Source organism: Nematocida homosporus (assembly GCF_024244095.1).
Source record: "Nematocida homosporus strain JUm1504 chromosome Unknown 4463, whole genome shotgun sequence".
In the NCBI taxonomy this organism is placed as follows: Eukaryota; Fungi; Microsporidia; genus Nematocida; species Nematocida homosporus.
In genome coordinates, this window is record NW_026250685.1 from 83,037 (window position 1) to 102,326 (window position 19,290).

Consider the following 19,290-nt stretch of genomic DNA (forward strand, 5'->3'; position numbering starts at 1 on the left):
AGCTAAGTGTTTAAGCGGCTGGTTGTAATATATGCTAAGTCATTCGGTCTAGCTAGTTGCAGCTAGTTTAGGATAAACAGTTTGGATTAATTGTGGATCAATTGAATTAATCAGCTCGAAAGATAAGAATCCGGACATAATTGAATCAAACGCAATCAGACACAAGACAATAAACATAGTATAGCGATACAATGCTAACTCGGAGGCACCAAAAACAAGAGATTTAGCTGCTCCTCCAGCCGTTGTAGCTAAAGCCGCCGATCCATAAATCAGCACAGGCATTACTAACTGGCTAACCGCAATAAAAACAATCGAAGAGAAGAGTAAAGCATACCTGTAGCTTGTTTGGGCCTTAATTGCATCAGAGGCTCCTTTCATAGACTTAGAGTACCCTGTACCAAATAAGGCAGAATATACCATCACGTGAGTATTCACCGTATCTACTGCAATCTCCAGCAGGTACAAGATACACGAAACCACAAAGTAAAGAACATAAGCTATAATCATCAGGCCAACACTACCTTCATTGTTATTGTTGCGCGTGACTCGTTCAAATAAAGTTCTAGCTAGCATTCTAGCCAATAAGATAACTAAGTATAAAAGAGTTCCAATGTAAATCGTTCCAAATGATCTAAACACTCGAGTTATTGCTGAGGTGAAATTGGTCCGGGGAGAACCAGCTGCTCGGTTTCTGATATGGGCAAAGACTATCCGGGCAAAATAAACATCTGAGCAGTATCCTAAAAAGATCAGAGTTCCTGCGGCAGTTACACTGGAAAGGACGGTCATACACATAGCTAGCAGATAGTGTTCATTACTGCTCGGCATTATTTGTACGGCTGTTTTACACCACACAACAATAGATAAGACAAAAGACAAGCAAAGATAAGATAAGAATAAATATAAGATAAAAGAGAAGTTATTGGCCAAAAGAATGCCAGCAATAGTCGAAACACGTGGTGCCTGCTTCTTTATCTCCCTAAAGTTAAGGAAGTAAAAGATAGCCAGCATAGCTATCGCGATAATCGCAAATAAAGCATGGATGGGCAAAAAGAACATCACGGCACCAATGGGACCTCCAATGAAAATCATCCAGAAAGCCAGATGAATTGTTACGACTGGAATAGTGAATAGAGATAAGAATATACACTCAGTCATTAAGAAGACCAATAGAACGGGAGCCATACAGTTAACAAGTCCGGTTTTGAAGTCAAGACTAGCCAAGAGCTTTTTGCCGGCTGAAGAGGCGACATTAGAGCGGCCAACGAAAAGTCCAATTGCACTAAAGTATAACAATGCGCTAATTAGGAAGACGGCTATAAAAGGCTTATCGGTAAAGCCGTCTTTGGTTATAATAGTGCTAATATAGTGTTTTCCAGTTTGAGTAGAACGAGTAGCTTCTTGCATAGTATCAAAATTAAAAGCAAATAAATAGAGATACAGAGTATCTCCTACTCCAGCACCAACCAATTAATGGGTTATGCTTCAAGTATTATGTTATTGTATTGATTGCCCAATTGGGTTTGTAGCTAGACTGAGTCTATGAGTTGGTTTGCTTATGTATCTATGGCCGCTGGTAATGCTCTATCTAAAGAGGATTTGGCTGTGATTTGCTTGGATTAGAATCCCATTGATGTACTATCTAAATAATGCCTGTTTAATTGGTGTTTTGGTTTAAATAGTGTTTTGTCTATCTTGAGGTGTATAATAATGGTGATCTAGTTATGTATGTAATGATAAACAAATACTGAATAAAGTGGTTCTTTTTCAAACTTAGTAAGACTTAAGTTAGTTTTGAGTTTATTAGTGGTAAGAGATATAAAGTTGGTTTTGGGTGGTTTTGATCCTATTGGGGCTAGTATTTGGTAAATACACTGATGTTTTGGGCGCCTACGACACCGAGGAGAAGGTCATAGAAGAGAATAACACAAATCACGGCTATGAGGAGATAAGCGAGTGACGACAAAAACGAGTAGTTGGGAATGGAGTCGAGTGCAACTCGGGAACTATCACGGGTTGTCTTGGTGAAAGAGTTCACGCCAATATTGAAGAGGGAGGAGAGAATAAGCAATCCGTAGATGACGAGTAGGATGTAGGCAAAAACATCATTCTGAAGGAGGTAGGTAAAGATGGTGGCTTTGGAAGTGCCAAGGCATCGATAGACAGTCACAAGAATAAAGATATTAGTGGCAAGAATAATAGCACGTGTTCGGGCCGGGAAGTGTGTTTTGTGTTTAAGAATGGAAATATGGTTGGCGTACTGGAACTTACCCACTAGGAACTGGAGGACCCAGTAACTAAGCAGGGCGCACAGAAGAACGGCACCAACGCAGCATACAAGTAGTAGCAGGACTGGGGATTGGTTGATACCATTAGGGAAGGCGTTGGAAGGATTGGCTGTAACAACTGAATAAATATGACAAAAGATGCCTTTCATGAGAAACATACCACCAAGATAGAGGGGAGTATAGTAAGCTATTGTTCGAAAGTATCCTTTAAAGAAGGTGCATGATTTGTTGTTAAGAATATGGCGTTTAGGGTGATTATGGTGATGATGGTGATTGGAGTGGTGAGGGCGATTGGGGCCGGAGGGGTGAGTGGTCGGAAGGACGCCAGAATGAGGAACTTGTATGGTTGGGTTTCGTAAGCACTGTTCGTAGCTGGGCGGGGCTGGTAGCACAAAATCGGCTGCTTGCAGGGCTGGGTATAACGATCGATTGGGTCGGTTGTGCACGGGGATGATGTTACTATCCCTTTCGGATCTGACTGTGCCGGTGGCTGTACCAACTGATTCGGCATAGGTAGGGGGTAGGCCCCAGTTGCTAACTTGGTTAGCCAGTACTTGCATAAGCTCATCATTGGTTGGCTCTGGGATGAGACTGGGATAGCTTGCTCCTAAGGACCTGCTTGTGGTTATATTGGCAGAGTTTGGGGCCGTATTGACAGTGGCAATTCGGTTGGCAGCAGCGGTGGTAGTTACCGGGTTAGCTGCAGTTGAAGTAGGCTGGCTGACTAGGGAACTACTTCCTGGTTGTGGAGGCGTGTTTTCATCAATGTATTGTGGGGGCGGAGTATTGGGGGCGCCTGGACTATTTCTTTCTGAATAGGCCGGAGGAGGCGATGGATTAGTTCGCTGGGCCGGCTGAGTGGTCTCGTTGATGATCGAATACTCAGAAGAACTGGACGAAGTCCTTGCAGGCCGGTCAGTTTCTAGATGGGCAGTTTGTGGTTGGTTCATACAAAACTCGAACTTCCTAACTAAATACAAGGAAGTTTCCTGATTAGGAAATTAGTCAAATAATTACGGATTACCATATTTGGCTAGTGTTTAAACTAGAAGGGGATGAATTAGTAATAAATGCCCCTGCATCTCTTTACTATTGCTTATCTATCTATAAGGCAGAAATAAAGACTAGAACCACACAACTAAGTGCAGCCTTTAGGAATGCACTAGTGCTTAAGAGATAATTTTCCTATCCTAATCCATCCCCTCCAATTTCAACCATTTCCATTTACTGCCAAGTAAGTGCAGTCCGTCCTACTTGCAGCATCCAAGTTATTTACACGGCCTAATTCACGCATATTATCTAAGATACTCTAATGCAGGTTTATTATAATAAGATTAGGATGTAGTGAGTGGCTTAGCAGCCGCTTCAAGATCATAGCAGACACGGAAAGTGCCCGTACCGATTGGAATTCTTTGACCTGTAATAATACTTTCACTAACACCATCAATTCGGTCCTCATGCCCGGCATATCCAGCTGAGAAGAGATGTTCGCCCGTTTGTTCAAAACTAGCTAAAGTAAGCACACTCGATCCACCAAGCTTCTGCAGACCAAAACGAGTCATACCACACACTTCCCCAGTAGCACACATTACATCAGCCAACAACCCAATATGTCTACTGTCGACCGAAATTCCATGCTTACCAATAGTATACTCAATCTCCCGAGCAATAGTAGCCCGAGCAGCCTCTATACCTAACGTGCGGTAGACCTCATAAACACTATTGCTACGGGTTGTGGCTGCATCCACTCCTTCAATCCCGAGAATTTCCTGTAGGCCGGTTCCCTCCGCAATCAACTCATCATTAGCTTCAATCACCCGAGTAACAGTCTGCACTCCGCGCAAGTGAGTTTGAAGAGCCTTATCTATTTCTGCTGGAATTCCCTTATCAATACCTACTTCCCAACGATAGTCCTCTCCTTTCGGCATAGCACCAAGCAAGCGTATCTCTTTACTCACCCCATAATTATGGACAAGTACTCCCGACAGAGTAAACAAAGCTGTTCCTCCTCCAATACTCACACTAGTAGCTAAATCACGCACACAAACAGCTCTAATTCGCTTGGCTACACCAACGGCCCCGGGAACTTGTTCAACCTTAACAATTGGCGTGCTAATATTAACAGCAGCATTAATGATTTCCTTCAGCCGCGGTACTCCCAAGGTAATGCTAGCTCCAGAAGTTCCGGCTAAATGGAAAGTCTTCAAAGTCATTTGCGTACCCGGCTCACCAATACTCTGTGCGGCCAAAGCCCCCACGGCGGTACCGTACTCTACTTGGGCCCGCAGAGCCTGGTAGATCATCTTGGCCACAAAGCGTATACCTGTCTCGGCATATCGTTCTTGGGGCTGAGTATGCATACAGAGGAAATGAGTTAGTTCGCCCAGTAGCTTAGGATTCTCCGCCCGGAATAGAGGTGCACCAACTGCCTGGTTAAGCAGTGACCAGAGAATCGGACTAAGTTCATGGTTGGTGGTGATTTGCGGCCAAATGGCAGTAATTGCTTGTAAGAGTCTGGCTAGCATGGGATGGGTTGGTGACTGTACAGTCGTTTGGGAATCAGGTTGTGAAGTAGATTGTGAGGATAGAGATAAACTTCGGGCCCAATCAAGGGCAGCTGGCATATCAGAAAGTAAAGAGCCGCGTTGCAGAAGAGCAGGGTCCAATCCGTCATCGCCAAAATGGCTTTGAATAATCACCCCACCTCGCCGCACACTCCCATCATAGGCTACATGCACGCCTTCCAAGACTTTCATAAGCCGTCTTTGCATGTACCCTGTTTCGGCCGTTTTAACCGCCGTATCAACTAGACCTTCTCGGCCACTAACTGCATGGAAGAAGAACTCGGTTGGCCTTAAGCCAGCACAGAAAGACGACCGGACAAAACCACGCGAGGCCGGAGCCGGAGATTCCGGTAAGAAGTGCGGCAAAGACCTATTCCCAAAATCCAAAGCAATTCGTTGACCACCCACTACCTGCTGTCCCACACAAGCCACCATCTGCGCTACATTAATCAAACTTCCCTTACTACCACACGCCTGCATGGTAACTGGTGAATTGTGCCGGCCCAACATAGTCACGCATAGAGCACCTGAATCTTCTCTAGCTCGAGCCAAAACGGCTATAGCCCGGTCTTCTGCTGCTTCTAAAGCCTCTATCTCACACCGATCAACAGCCGCGGCAATCTGGCCCTCTAAACTCTCATTGGCAAAGACATCATCCAGCCCAATACTGAAGCCACGCTCGCCCATATACCGTGCACAAAGCCGGGCTAAGGCATCTAAGGCCGCGGCAACTGGAGCTGGCCCACTATTCCGTAACTCATAGTGAAAAACACTGCCTTCCTCCCCACCAACCACCCGTTTATCCGCCCGGCCAAAGAGAATCTCACCCCGACGCATCACGAACAAACCTTCATTAGCTGCAGTAGCACCTTCAGGCGTATACCCGCGCGTCCTAGTTTCTACAGTAACTGAGAGGCCTAAAACTTCACTTAGTAAAGTCTTGCCCGTGTAGCGTACTACCGGTCTTAGAAGCGTCGGCTTAAGATTTCCTCCACCCCGGCGTTGCGGCAAAGCATACGCCAATAACATACCCATCTCTTCGCGGCTAAAAAACGTATCCTTACCAGATAAGAGATAAGAACCCGTAATAAAATCCTGAGTTGCAGCTACTAACGGCTGTCCATTTCGAGGTACTACTAAGTTATTCTTCACCCCCATCAACTCCTGCGCCTCAACTCGGGCTTCGGCCGTTTGGGCCAAATGAATGTTCATCTCATCCCCATCAAAGTCGGCATTATAAGGGGCACAAACACACTCATTAAACCTTAAAGTCCGGCCCGTTAAGACTTTAGCCCGATGCGCCATAATACTTAGTCGATGCAAAGACGGCTGCCGGTTAAATAAGACTGTATCCCTATCCAGCAAGTGTCTCTCTAACGTATCCCCTGGCCGAATAGCCAGCTGATTATTAGGCCGCAAGAATATCCGTCTATCTTCTCTAATCAAGTAATTGGCTCCAGGATATACATCACAGCCATTCCTTGATAACTTACTAAGTCGCTCTATGTTCTCTTTAGTTACCGGAACGGGTACAGTTAGAGTTTGGGCCATTTCCCGAGGAATACCTACCTCTTCTACACTTAAGTTTGGGTCTGGAGAAATAACCGTTCTTCCTGAGAATTCCACTCGCTTACCCGACAGATTACCTCTAAACCGACCGTGCTTACCCTTCAGTCTTTGCACTAAACTACGAATCTTAGCCGCATCCGCTCGTGAGTCAGCACTAATTAGTTGTGCACACTGTGATTGTAACAAGTCCCAATTCTCGGCCAAAGCAGCTAAAGAAGCCCCCTTCCCAATCTCGTCCCTAATCAGCTGGCTAGTATAAGCTATCTCACTTAGTTTAATAGTTAAGTCATCCTCATTAGAAGACGAGTCAATTGCCATAACACTCGGTCTAATTGTACCGGGTGGAACAGGGATACTTTGTAGTAATAAAGACTCCGGTGTACACCGCATACCTAGCAGTTCTCTTTCACCCGCTGGGATTCTCTGGAGCAGACCTAGAGCCCGAACAGGAGATATGTACTCATCCGGCGGTCCACTCAACCATTCCTCTAACTCATTGCTCTCAGTAATTGCTCCAGTATAGGCCGCTCGTTCTATTCCTTTCAAGCCATCATGTTTCTTCAACCGATGCACCCGATGGAAGAACTTAAACCCACTCTTTCTTACTACCCCATTAATCGCCCCACAATGACCGCACTCAACTGTTCTTTTAGCCTCTTCATGCGTCTTCTTAATCACTCGTTGCACAGCCGGTCGATTGTCTCCACGACTACGAATGCGTTGCAGTAAAGTAGCAGCAGCTTCTGCACTCAAGAGAATCTGCCCACAACTCTTACAAATACTCTGGAGGACCTTATGCACATTCTTCAATAACCCCGGATGGAAGACCGGAAGGGCCAAATCAATATGTCCAAAATGTCCAGGACAGTCGGCCATCTTTCCCCCACAGGTACCACAAACTCCATCTTTAGCACTAGGACCCAATCTTAAATCTAAAGGTCCAGAATTAGCCGGAACTTTGCCCTCGCCAGTGTACAGATCGCGGGAAAAAACACTGACCACTGAAATACGATGTGTTTCAGCCTCCTCCATAATCTCAAATCTAATCTTCTCTATTTCTTGGGGAATGTACTCACACGTCATGCAAAGATTTTAATGCAAGTCCTATATCGATTCAAGTCTGAGAAAGAGTTTAGCCGAATTGAGACGGATAGATCGAGTATGCCCTTATGGGAATTAAGAGCTGAGATTGTTTCTTTGCGGCATTTAACATTGCATGATTATCACTTGGTCTTTTACCTAGAGAATGAAAGTACGCCAGTGACTGATAATTACACAACTATTCATAGTAATACGAAAGTGCTAGTAGAACGGGTGCCGACTTATATGCAAGTAGGAGTTAAGGAGGCGTTGGAGAAGAGTAAGGAAAAGGGGGATAATGAGGCAGGTGATAAAAGAGGAGAAGAAGGAAGATCTTCTATCTCAGTGCCCAGTACCTTTAGTGCTCGTATTCCACCACCTAATTACATATGCTTCCGTTGTGGAGAGAAGGGGCATTACATTCAGATGTGTCCAACGAATAGTAATAAGCAGTACGATGCTATGCGGGTGAAGAAAGCAACCGGTATTCCTAAGACATTCTTGGTGCCGGCGGAAGAGAGTACGTTTTCGGTGCTGTTGAATGAAGAAGGGAAGTTTGTCCGGGCGCAGCCACAAACAAGAGAGTTCTCTAAACACTTTGGGGCTGGGAGTAGGAGTCGAACTGTTCCGGTGGCTTTTAAGTGTGGCCAGTGTTTAGGCTTACTGGCCGATGCTATGGCTTTAGAGTGTGGGCATTCAGTTTGTGAGTACTGTGTTGGTAATCGGTGCCCGGTTTGTCATAAGCGTGTAGGCCGGGTTATACCTGATATTCGCCTCCGGAAGAGCATTGAGAGGTATCTAGAAAATGATAAGTAAATGTATTGCATTAAGTTAAGTTATGGTTGGATTATGTTGTTGTGTAATTTTGAATCAATAAGATAAGATAAATTAGGGCGGGTTTTACATGATTGAAGTAAGATAATGCTGTAATAGGACGTACTGCTGTTTATTATGTGGGTAAAAAGGACTTTACGCTAAATTGGCACCATTGTCCAAACCAATGCGAAGGATTGAGTTGGTATTGGATTTAGTATTGAGTTGGTATTGGATTTAGTATTGAGTTGGTATTGAGTTGGTATTGGGTTCAATTTATTGATTATGCGGATAAAGTGTTTTGGTATTGGGATAGTATTGGGCTGTTTCTTGCTTCTTATACTATCTTTTGTACCTCCGGCATGAAAGCCTTTTGCCAATTATCGTCGTCTATTTATATTAATCTCAAGTGGTATCAATAATAACCCAATTCTTGCATAATATTTCTTATCTAAGTAGAAAAGAATAATGTCTAAGTTCTTTGCTTTTGTAGTTAACTCGTGTAAAGGTAGAGATGAGTCGAGAGTCTCATTAAGATGTGTGGGCGGGTATAGACACCACAGTACTATACAGCTCTTAAATATTTATAACATCTTAAACTAACCCAAGCAGCCTATTATTCTGAATTTTGATATGATCAAATTGACTATTTAATGAGATTTATTTATTTTTGAATATGTCTTATCTCAAAAGTCGAGTTGCTAGAATTACAGATAGGAATTGCCCATTTAAAATAGTTAAGTGGATGGCTATTGTTAAGCTATTAGTGTTATTGAACGTTGTTTGTGGGTCAGTTGAGGATAGTGAGTGTGAGTTGGTTGATAGAACTAGAGAGTGTGAGTTGGTTGATAAGAGTAAGGTTTATAATGAGAAACTCCGAGCTAGATGGACGGAGTCAGCGAAGATGGTTGCTCGATTGAAGAAACTGGGCTTCGGGCCTTTTGAGGATAACTCGACAGTACTGATTAAGTCCTACAGTCTAGAGCAGCCAACAACTGCCGAAACCAGCGCCAACCCAAGCCCAAGTCCAACTATACCAGAAGAAACGGATTTGTCGGGGGTTAGTATGGTTGATACTAACTCCAAGTCTATTGAGTTTATCATGCCAGAATACTCAAGTGCTGACGAGGCTAGTGCGGCCTTTGCCCTTCTAAATACGATCGCTGTTATCAAAGTCCTGCGGGCTTTGATTACGTATACAGAAGTCAAGTCAGAATGGTATGAAACGAACATCTTAATTGTAACGCGAGTCATTAACATGATTCAGTGTGACGAGTTACAGCTTGATTTGAAATGCATTACAGAACGTAATGCTGAAAACCAGTCCATCTGTGATGCTAGTTTGCGCGAAGCGAAGAAAGTAGTCGATCTTATTCCTAAATTGCCATCCACGCTCGTAGTTATGAGTGACACTTTTCCACAGGGAAACAATAACGTCATCGCTATCCAGCAACAGTTTTTGTCTATCCACTTCTACCAAATAGATAAATTGCCCCGAAACATTGACCATCTATGTTTAAGGGATGACTTTAATGTAGTTGTATTCCCTAATCCGACTCAGCCCACGATTAACCTTACTTTTCTCTCCAGAACTTCTACCAAATGCTCTGAAATCACAATTAAGGCCGCCGGTGAACAGCACCTATTAATAGTAGGTCTTGAGCGCCGCATTAAACAGCACGAAGGCATAAAATTGGTGATTGATTGGGTAGATCTTCAACGCATGAGCAATACCTCTAAACATCAAATCCATGTACACACTATCATAGTCCAAGCAGATGGCCCCCTTTATACTAACCTACCAGGTCTTAGCAAGTCACAACCAAAACCCGGTCGTAGTCGTATCTTTGCTGAGAAAATTGTTGTTTTGGCGGGCACCCTTTTTCCTTGTAAAGCTTCTGAATCCTCGATCGACAATTACATAAGAGTTGCTTGTGTTAAATATGGTATCTCGATTAAAACAACCGAAGTCCGCTATCAAGCTGACCGATCAGACTTTTGTGAGACTCTCAGAACGCTTTGTACGCTTGGTGCTTTGCCTAAACTAGAAGAAGAGTCCTATTCTGATAATTCCTGTCTTGGTTATAAGCTTAAAGATGCCGATCATATAACGATTGCGGTGCCCGTTAACTTTCTAGTTTTTCCGATTTACTATGGACATTGCCACATTGATCCTAACTGTTTTCATCTTAAAATAAGAGAGAACCAGTACTTTTGCCAACACATACACTACACCGATATCAATATTACTGGGGAACACAAGTGCTTGGGGCTTATCCCTACGCTTGCCATTGACATCCTAAGTCAATTCCGAGATATTACTGCCAAAAAGCTTACAATCAAAAATATTCGCAAGCACTGTTATACCGGCAGTTTTAGTTTGACCGAGCTCAACAAGGTGATTGCCAGTGAACGCCACCAATATAATATGAAAGTTGATGTTTTGACATTGGATAATGTTGATGATATGATTGTCCATTGGGTCTTGGGGAAATATGCCTTTGTTGGCTCGGTAGAAGTCCATATACTGAATCAGAGCTACAAGAACCTTGCTATTACCCAAATTCTCTCTCATTGGAAAGCTCGGAATATCGTAAAGCTTGTGCTCAATGACCTTTTTGAAGTAAAGGATATTAATCCCGACACCTTCGAAAATCCAACCACGAGTGATCAGAAGTTAGATCTAGACAAGAACTACCACTTCTTCAGCTATGTAGCGAAAAAAGAACAAGAAGGCTATAGACTACAAAATCTCTGTCTTTATAAGCTGGTTTTGCAACTGGGGATAATTGATCGTGATTTGTATGCTAAAGTGTTATCTAAGCTAGCAAGTTTGAAAGTTCAATGTCAGATTGTTTCCGGCCAGGAATACATCACAAATGCAATAATCAACTACAATAATCGAGTATGTGAACTACGCCATAAAGAATTTAAGCTTTACAAGCTCAAGATAAAGTGGTTAGAACGTGATCTGGCCATTCGTAATAATGAAAGCTTGTCCCAGCCCAACCAAACTCAATCTAACGCCTCCCTAGTCCAAAATACACAGGCTGGCACTTTCACTTTACACTTCCAAACTGGCCAGATATTAACCGAAGAGGCCTTAACGACTATTATTCGATGGGTAAATTGCATATCAGTGGGTCTGAAGACATGGAAATTGTCAAATCTGGTAATACCAGAGAAAGAGCGAAGTAAAATAACTAGGGCAAGCTTTTGGGTTAGTGGCATGGATTCATTCTTTACCTTTCAGATAAGAGGTAATGACTTGATAGCTTGTCGGGACGAATTGGCAGATAATTTACTTCAGAAACTAGCCTCGAGTATTATTGACTTCTCTAAAGATGTTGTTACCTTTGTGAAATCGAGCAGCCTGCACCAACTTGTTAATCTAGACAGCGCACGCTTTGAGCCTGAAACACCTATCCATCGATTCTTAAAGTATTTCCAAGCTACAGAAGTCGCTTATAGCTGTATCTATTGTCTTAGCGACCTTTATCTGTCGGATGAGTTAAGAGATCAGCTAAATGAAAGGCTTATAAAAAGGTTGGTAGATGAAGCAACGAAAGGTTTGGATGATGAGGAGAAGAAGAAAGAGATAGAAGCTACGATGAGGAACGAACTCGAAAATAAGCTGTGGGAGTATAAGGAAGAGTTGACAGAAGCTGAAAAGAAGCTGGTGGAAGATATAAAACAGTTAGATAAGGATAAGAAGGAAATGGCAACAAGAAAGGCGAACTTGACGGACCAACAGCAAGCCTTGATAGGGCCTATGAGCTTCGTGTTCGTGCAAAACCAAATTCATGATAGGCAGTTGCGCGAAAGGGAAGAAGAAGAAGTAAGGAGTAAGAAGAGCTGGCTCGCCTGCGCTTTCAGTTGGTTTACATCGCAGCCCAATAACAATACGATGTCAACAGAAGCCGACGCCAACAGAGCCCGCCTGCGTGAGGAACAGACTCCGATGTGGCTAAGAAGAGTCACAGAGCAGGTAGACCGAGAAGTAGATCGACATGAAATGTTACAAAAACAAGCTTACATCGATGAACAGAAGATATACCAACGAGAGAAATGTCTATCTGAATTCAAGAAGAGTAAGGTTAGCGGTCAATACTCTACTTTTGAAGATATTTGCTATTTCAACTGTGGTCATTTTGTTTGTAGTGACTGTCTGTTTAGTTTGATGTCGGACAAGAACTGGATAAAATGCCTCATCTGTCAGGAAGTGGTTCCATCTTCTCATGTTTATCGCCAACTTGTGGTTAAGACATTCCCTATTTCTATGTTCGACAAAAGCCGAATTGAAGCACATAATGGCTTGAACGAAGCTCTAACCACAACACCAGATGAGAAGCATTATCTAATATACTGCGTTGATACCTATGTGCAAGAACCCAATGAGAATACAACAAAACCTAAAGATACAACCGATCATCCTTCTCAGTCATCAACCCAAGCAGCCGACATACTCCCTGACCAAATACATCTCCTCGACTAAAAGATAAGTAAGTCTTCTTTAGGCCAGTATTGCATTATGTGCCGAAGACCCAGAGTATCAAACATGCCACCCAGCCAATCCCAAACCAATACTAAACACCGGCTTTTTTAAGAATCAAAGATTGTACTATCTACAACCACCAAATACACCAGAAAGTTAAACTTATCTAGACACGCACTCATATACAGTAATGATCATATGTGTTTTTGTCTAGATAAGTTCGTTTATTGCTAATAAAGGTCTTTGATTAACTACTAATACAGTACAACACCAACACAACACCAATTTATTCATGTAACTAGTCTTCTTATATTGCAACAATCGCACTCTACATTTACTTACTCTCCTGTGATTTGTTATACTATACTGGCTAGTGGCTAATTGGGCTAAGAAATGGGTTTAGTATCTAACAATTAACGACAACTTGATGAGTTTATTTTAAAAGGTTAAAACAAAATGAAAGCGAGATAGTTGAGTAAAAGAGAAGAGATTGATTTGGTTTTAATTTTTAGTTGTACTAGATTTTGCTTATCAAAACACTAGTTTATCTATTGAAGAAACAAAAAGACTATTGGACTATTGGGGACATTTGCATGATTATTCTGGCAATCTTTCTATCGCTATATTGTTGTTTTTAAAGATAGCTAAAACAAGAGGATCTTTGTTATACTCATGGACATAGTATATCTTCTTAATCCGAAGTTGAGCAATCTTACGGGAACATAACCGACAGGGAAAGACAGTCGTGTATAACTCAGAGCCATGACACTTACTAGACTCAGCTTCTAAGAAAGCACTCTCCTCAGCATGAATGCAGAAGCAGTCTTCTAACTGCTCGCCTTGGCGGGCATTACCATTACACCGAGCACAACCACCATCCGAACAGTTCAATGATCCAGTTGAAGTCCCATTATACCCAATACCAACCACCCTATTATCTCGGACTATAACTGCTCCTACTTTACGCTTCATGCAGTTGGCCCGGGTAGAGGCCATATGGGCAATCCCCATAAAGTACTGCTGCCAGGTCGGCCGTGAATGTCTTTGCAGAATTGGATCTAAAGCCCCAGTTTCTAAGATTTCCACTGAGTTAATCCGATGAATAAAGGTCTTCTCTCTTATCTCAGCTAGTTCTTGGTTGAACTGGTTAGCCTGTGCCAAGTAAGTATCTGTTAAATCACTAGGTTGTAAGATAGGATGAACAATAACCAAAAGACTGAATGGCCACTTACGGAATAGATCCCATTGTTTAGGACTATCTAACCGTACGGCTACTGAAGTACTCCATCCCGGCATTTCTCCTACTTTTTGGTTTAGATCAAATGGGGAATTAATGATTTGAATTTTAGTCTGATGCAATCGGGCAAGAGTCTGTTGGGCAGTACGAGGTAGAACTGAAGCAATACAGAAGAGCATCTGGCAAAAAATTTCATGGGTTGCGGTGTCTTTGTTATCGGACCGGCTGGATCGGGTAAAACTACGCTCTGCCAAGTCTTAAGAGAGTACTATGTAGCGGCCAAAAGGCGGGTTGTGCTTGTTAATTTAGATCCAGCTCAAATGCACGAAGATTTTGATTTTGATATTGATATTAGAGACCATTTATCATTAATGGATGTTATGGAAGAGGCTGATTTTGGGCCAAATGGAGGACTACTAGCTGGAGTAGAAGCTGTAGCTGATAATTTAGATATTTTGGAACTGCCTGAGGAAGAAGATGCTTTTATGTTATTTGATTGTCCGGGCCAGATAGAGTTGTACATTCATTCGGAATCGATTAAGCGCATAGTAGAAAATGTGCAAAAGTGTCATACGGTTATGATGGTGTATGCTTTAGATGCAACTCATGTACTGGAGATGGGTAAGTTTGTGGCGGGTGCTATTTCAGCTACAATTGCAATGGCTAAGTTTGAAGTACCCCATATGAATGTGTTTACTAAATGCGACTTGGTGGGGGAAGAGGAGATAGAAGAGTTTCTTTATGGCTTAGATAAGGAAACGATTCATGAACGAATGGGTTATGAATCTGAGCAGGAGAATAGGTTTAATATGGCTTTAGCAACAATTATTAGTGATAACGGTTTATTAGGTTTTTACCCGATTGATTACAAGAACGAGCAGGCAATTGAAGATCTGACCTATCAAATAGATGCATGCACGCAGTACTTAGAATCTCAGGAGCCACAAACCAAAGAGTAATATTAAATTAGCATTCTGTTAGTATATTGTATTGTATTGGGTTATGTTTTGATGTGTATTATGTTGTGTATTGATGCGTATTGATACAGATTGGTACGTATAGTATAGTATTGTGATACGTATAGTATAGTATAGTATAGTATTGTGATACGTATTGTGTTATGTTGATAGTTACTTGGCAGTTATAGGGTAATGAGGTACTTTGAAGGTGTAAGTGAATAGCAATATACTGGTTTATTGAAGGTGTAAATGAATAGTAATATACTGGTTTTTTGAATGTATAAATGAATAGTAATATACTGGTCTATTTATTGGTTGTAAGTTGTTGTTCAAGGATGGCAATAATTTGGGGTGAGTCTGACTGAGTATCAAGATGCTCCATTTCAATGAATGAGTTAATGATTTCCTCTTTATCGGTAATGAGACGAAGGGCTTTTTGGAAAAGAATACGGGAGGCATCTACTTCGCCAAGTTTACGGAGTTGTTTGGCCGAGTGGATCCAGATGGTTGGAGAACCGGCATGTCTAGTAGGAAGGGCTAGAGCTAGTTGAAGGGCTTTATCCCTTTGATCTACAGAGATAAGATAATCTAAATGGGAGATAGGTAGAGATATATCATTGGGGTACTTGCGCTCAGCTCGAGTGAATAGTTTATCTACCCGTTTAGAGATATAATCTCTGGGGTTGTTTTTGCGGGCAACTCTTTTCTGATAGATACGTTCGAGAAGAACTTCGTATTCAATGTACTTGAGATAAGCATGAAGAGAAGAGTTGTTAATCAGATTGAGTTCAAAAGCCTTTCTTTGATTGACAATACTTTCTATTTCATTGGGTTTGAATATTCTTCTTTTCTGATAATAGTGTAGTTCTGGCACAATTGCTTCTAATTTGTCTCTTAACCCAATATTAGCCATAAAATTCTGCCAATCTATTACCAAATATAGTAATTTAAGTTGGCTATACAATCAAGGTATGTTTAGATTGAGTTAGTATTGAACTGTGTCTATTAATGTTGTGTTTAGCATTAGGTTGGTGCTATCTTAATTTCAAATTTAATCTGACTTAGCTTTATCTCAATTTCAATCTCAATCTCAACCCAACCTAACTCAACCCAATACTAACCCAACTCAAGCTTAATACTAGTTGGCCTCATTTCAACAACACATTCTCTAGTATTTAATTTCTAGCCACTAATTCAATAGATATTCTTAAATCCAACTCAACTCAACCTAATCCAAACTCAACTCAACTCAACCCAATCTATTTAGTTTATTTGTAGCAATTTAGACATGGAAGACAGTCATAAGTGTTTAGAAGAGTATGGGATTGAAGATGGAGTTTGGACAGATGAAGTAGCTAACTTGAAAGAGAGACTGAATGAGGATTTGCCGGGTGATAGTGATGAGACTAACCCAGAAAGTAAAGGATTTAAACCATATAAGTTAGTGGCACGAATTCTTAAAGACTTAGACATTGATGATTTTGAAAGTGGAAAGATAGTCCTATCAAAATCTCTGGAGGATTCTTTAGTTGAAAGAGAGCGACTAGTACGTGATCATTTTAATACGTATTTTAGATGTCGAACTCTCCTAGAAGATATGGCGGGGATAAAGAAAGAGTTGGACCATACTAAAGCACTAGCCCAAATAGAGAAGCTGACTAAGCTTGAAGGAGTCTTGCTGCCAGTAATTAGAGAGAATCGTGAAATAGATATCAAAGAAAAACAACAACTATTTATCAGACAGAATAGGATTCTTTTTGAAGGCCCGGCTATCTTAGAGGAACATTTAACCCTGCGAGATTTTGATGCCTTCTTATCAGACTTTGCTGAGGCAAAAGCCATTGCCGATCGGTACAAAAACTCCAAATTCATTGCTTACTATTGGTCCCAGTTTACTCGTGTACTTACTATGTTCAAAACCGAGATAAGTAAGCGAATAGAAACAAGTCAAAGTATCACAGAGTGTTTGCACTACTTTAACACTTATCTCCACGTAGACCCAGAAAGTGCATCACATATCTTTGGGACTTTACTAGTTGTAGCCAAGAAAGAGTTCTACCAGCACCACGAACAACTCAGTCGCCACCAAGAACACTCCCGACTCTACCCAGAAAAGTCCATAATCCATTTCATTGGGGCTCTCCTAGAGAAGTTCTCCTTTATGATCCGGTCCTTAGAAGCGGTTGATCTGCTCTACAACCAGGACAAACACACTACCGAGTTCATCAGTAGTGGAATCGAAGCTTTTGCCCATACAGCTGCCCAAGGAGTCGATCTTCTCTTCAGTGAGTACGAAAAGAACAGCTCGGTTCATAATGCCAATTTGCTCACCACTATCAACACTATTCTGAAGAAGATCAAAGAGTTTGCCAAGAAAAACAAACGAGATACCGCAACCGATATTTACACCCACTACCACCTGTCCTCTTTCTATACTCGGCTTATTACTCTTCTTTTCTCACAAGCCCACCACATGCCGATCAAGAACCTTCTTGAGCTCATAACCCAGGCCGAAGCCATGTTCGCTTCCACCAAAGAGCTCTTCAAAAGCATCAAAAAGACTATCAAACAAATCATCAGCAAAACCGAAACACAATCCCCAGAAGAAGCCCTCAAAACCATTCTTCTTCTCAAGTACAATATTATCCCCCAAGTCACCACCTTGCTTAAACTCGACTCCACCGACCCAAACACCAACTTAGAGCTACCTGATACTACTCAATCCGAAACACAGATCATGTCAACCGTAGCCGCCACTCTTAAAAAGGATCTTACCCGTGCCCATTCCGATGAGCATTTCTTAATGATCATTCTTCGTGTCAAAGTTGCACTTATTCTTCCTGACATCAATACGGCCAACACTCTAACCCAAATCCTCAAACTCGCCCTTCAAGACCACCAACCGACTCCCACCCAACTCTTCTATCTTCCCCAGATCTTCCCTAACACACCAAAACCCGACCATCCAATCACTTCCGCCACCAAACAATTTCAATTCCTACTAGACACTAGCTAGCCGCCATCTTCCCAGCCATCACCTGTCTATCACCCAACAAACAATCAGCCCAATAACCCCAATCAACAATCCTACCCCATTTTTACATGGTTGCCTAACTGACAATCAGATTCAATCCAGGAATTGTTTTGACCCACATAGAGAGCCTGGCTGTTATTGTATGGCTATGTCCACCAACACATTCACCAGCCCACTAATCCATCAACCCAACCCATCTTATAAAGAATAGAATTAGGTCTAGCACAGTATCAACATAATCAATAAAGCATTGTAGTTTCATGATCCAATCCAATACCACCAACTTAGCAAATCTAACCCAATATCAACCTTACTCAACCCACCACAATCCAACTCAACTCAACCCAATACAATACCAACTCAACTCAACCAAACTCAACCCAACCCATCACAACTCAATACAATCAGTAGATAACCTTCTAACCAAGATCGGCCCGATTTATTTTTCTTATGACTTCACTTCTCCGCTTTAAACACCATTCAGTCTATCTTCTAACCATTGATAAACACAAGCATAACATTCACAACAAGATCTACACTTTTGAGTCTCTTTCGGTTCTAAATGAACTCCTTTACTATGCACCAAGTGATTATAGCTTGTGGATGGATCGCAGGCAGCTAATCGCCCACATACCCACAACAGAGTATACCATGGAGCAAGAGTTCCAATGGACGAAACAAACTGCCGCCGAGAACCAAAAGAACTACCAAGTATGGAACCATCTCCTCTTTGTAGTTAAGCAGTTAAAATATGACATCACTCGCGACCCAGATATTTATAACATGGCCAAAGAAGAGCCTAAAAACATCCACTTCTGGGGATTCTTCCTTAGCACAGTTAAGTTATTTAGTTCACATGAAAGAGCCATAGCCTTTGCCACTATCTTCATCAAACTAGACATCCGCAACAACTCAGCCTATGCCATCAAGTATGCCCTCTTATCTCATTTCTTACCCCTTTGTTCTGAAATAGAGAGACTCGCGTACATTCAGCTCGAACAGACCTTTCTAGGCAAAATCAACCGCTTAAAGAACAACCCCGCATTCTGGAACTACGTCAGTGCTCTTCCACGTCTTGACCCACAATTTCAAGGGATCCACAGCCAATGTTCGGCCGCCCATGAAGACTCTAACTACCACGAAGATTAAATAGTACAGCGATTAATTATCTACTACTTTAACTATCTACTACTTTAACTATCTAATAGTACCAGAACTTTAGCGACCACTACGTAATTCGCATTACCAACA

The 19,290-nt window shown here is 42.0% G+C and overlaps 10 protein-coding genes across 10 annotated transcripts; 5 read left to right on the top strand and 5 right to left on the bottom strand.

Moving 5' to 3' along the window:
• Nucleotides 1-48: 48 nt before the first annotated feature.
• Nucleotides 49-1,407, bottom strand: NEHOM01_0617 (uncharacterized protein; the record flags this gene model as incomplete). The annotated part of the gene is made up of 1 exon (XM_051489495.1): nt 49-1,407. The coding sequence occupies one exon, from the start codon at nt 1,405-1,407 to the stop codon at nt 49-51; it is 1,359 nt and encodes a 452-aa protein (XP_051345455.1).
• Nucleotides 1,408-1,855: 448 nt separating this feature from the next.
• Nucleotides 1,856-3,238, bottom strand: NEHOM01_0618 (uncharacterized protein; the record flags this gene model as incomplete). The annotated part of the gene is made up of 1 exon (XM_051489496.1): nt 1,856-3,238. The coding sequence occupies one exon, from the start codon at nt 3,236-3,238 to the stop codon at nt 1,856-1,858; it is 1,383 nt and encodes a 460-aa protein (XP_051345456.1).
• A 384-nt stretch (nt 3,239-3,622) lies between these two features.
• NEHOM01_0619 (DNA-directed RNA polymerase III subunit RPC1) lies at nt 3,623-7,504 on the bottom strand (the record flags this gene model as incomplete). Its single annotated transcript, XM_051489497.1, has 1 exon — nt 3,623-7,504. One exon carries the CDS (start codon nt 7,502-7,504, stop codon nt 3,623-3,625), a length of 3,882 nt encoding a protein of 1,293 aa, XP_051345457.1.
• A 12-nt stretch (nt 7,505-7,516) lies between these two features.
• Nucleotides 7,517-8,317, top strand: NEHOM01_0620 (uncharacterized protein; the record flags this gene model as incomplete). The annotated part of the gene is made up of 1 exon (XM_051489498.1): nt 7,517-8,317. One exon carries the CDS (start codon nt 7,517-7,519, stop codon nt 8,315-8,317), a length of 801 nt encoding a protein of 266 aa, XP_051345458.1.
• A 673-nt stretch (nt 8,318-8,990) lies between these two features.
• On the top strand, nt 8,991-12,809 carry NEHOM01_0621 (uncharacterized protein; the record flags this gene model as incomplete). Its single annotated transcript, XM_051489499.1, has 1 exon — nt 8,991-12,809. One exon carries the CDS (start codon nt 8,991-8,993, stop codon nt 12,807-12,809), a length of 3,819 nt encoding a protein of 1,272 aa, XP_051345459.1.
• A 597-nt stretch (nt 12,810-13,406) lies between these two features.
• On the bottom strand, nt 13,407-14,225 carry NEHOM01_0622 (dCMP deaminase; the record flags this gene model as incomplete). Its single annotated transcript, XM_051489500.1, has 1 exon — nt 13,407-14,225. One exon carries the CDS (start codon nt 14,223-14,225, stop codon nt 13,407-13,409), a length of 819 nt encoding a protein of 272 aa, XP_051345460.1.
• Nucleotides 14,226-14,240: 15 nt separating this feature from the next.
• Nucleotides 14,241-15,005, top strand: NEHOM01_0623 (GPN-loop GTPase; the record flags this gene model as incomplete). Its single annotated transcript, XM_051489501.1, has 1 exon — nt 14,241-15,005. One exon carries the CDS (start codon nt 14,241-14,243, stop codon nt 15,003-15,005), a length of 765 nt encoding a protein of 254 aa, XP_051345461.1.
• Nucleotides 15,006-15,309: 304 nt separating this feature from the next.
• NEHOM01_0624 (U3 small nucleolar RNA-associated protein 6) lies at nt 15,310-15,918 on the bottom strand (the record flags this gene model as incomplete). Its single annotated transcript, XM_051489502.1, has 1 exon — nt 15,310-15,918. One exon carries the CDS (start codon nt 15,916-15,918, stop codon nt 15,310-15,312), a length of 609 nt encoding a protein of 202 aa, XP_051345462.1.
• A 375-nt stretch (nt 15,919-16,293) lies between these two features.
• Nucleotides 16,294-18,021, top strand: NEHOM01_0625 (uncharacterized protein; the record flags this gene model as incomplete). Its single annotated transcript, XM_051489503.1, has 1 exon — nt 16,294-18,021. One exon carries the CDS (start codon nt 16,294-16,296, stop codon nt 18,019-18,021), a length of 1,728 nt encoding a protein of 575 aa, XP_051345463.1.
• Nucleotides 18,022-18,489: 468 nt separating this feature from the next.
• Nucleotides 18,490-19,188, top strand: NEHOM01_0626 (protein farnesyltransferase/geranylgeranyltransferase type-1 subunit alpha; the record flags this gene model as incomplete). Its single annotated transcript, XM_051489504.1, has 1 exon — nt 18,490-19,188. One exon carries the CDS (start codon nt 18,490-18,492, stop codon nt 19,186-19,188), a length of 699 nt encoding a protein of 232 aa, XP_051345464.1.
• Between the last annotated feature and the right edge of the window lie 102 nt (nt 19,189-19,290).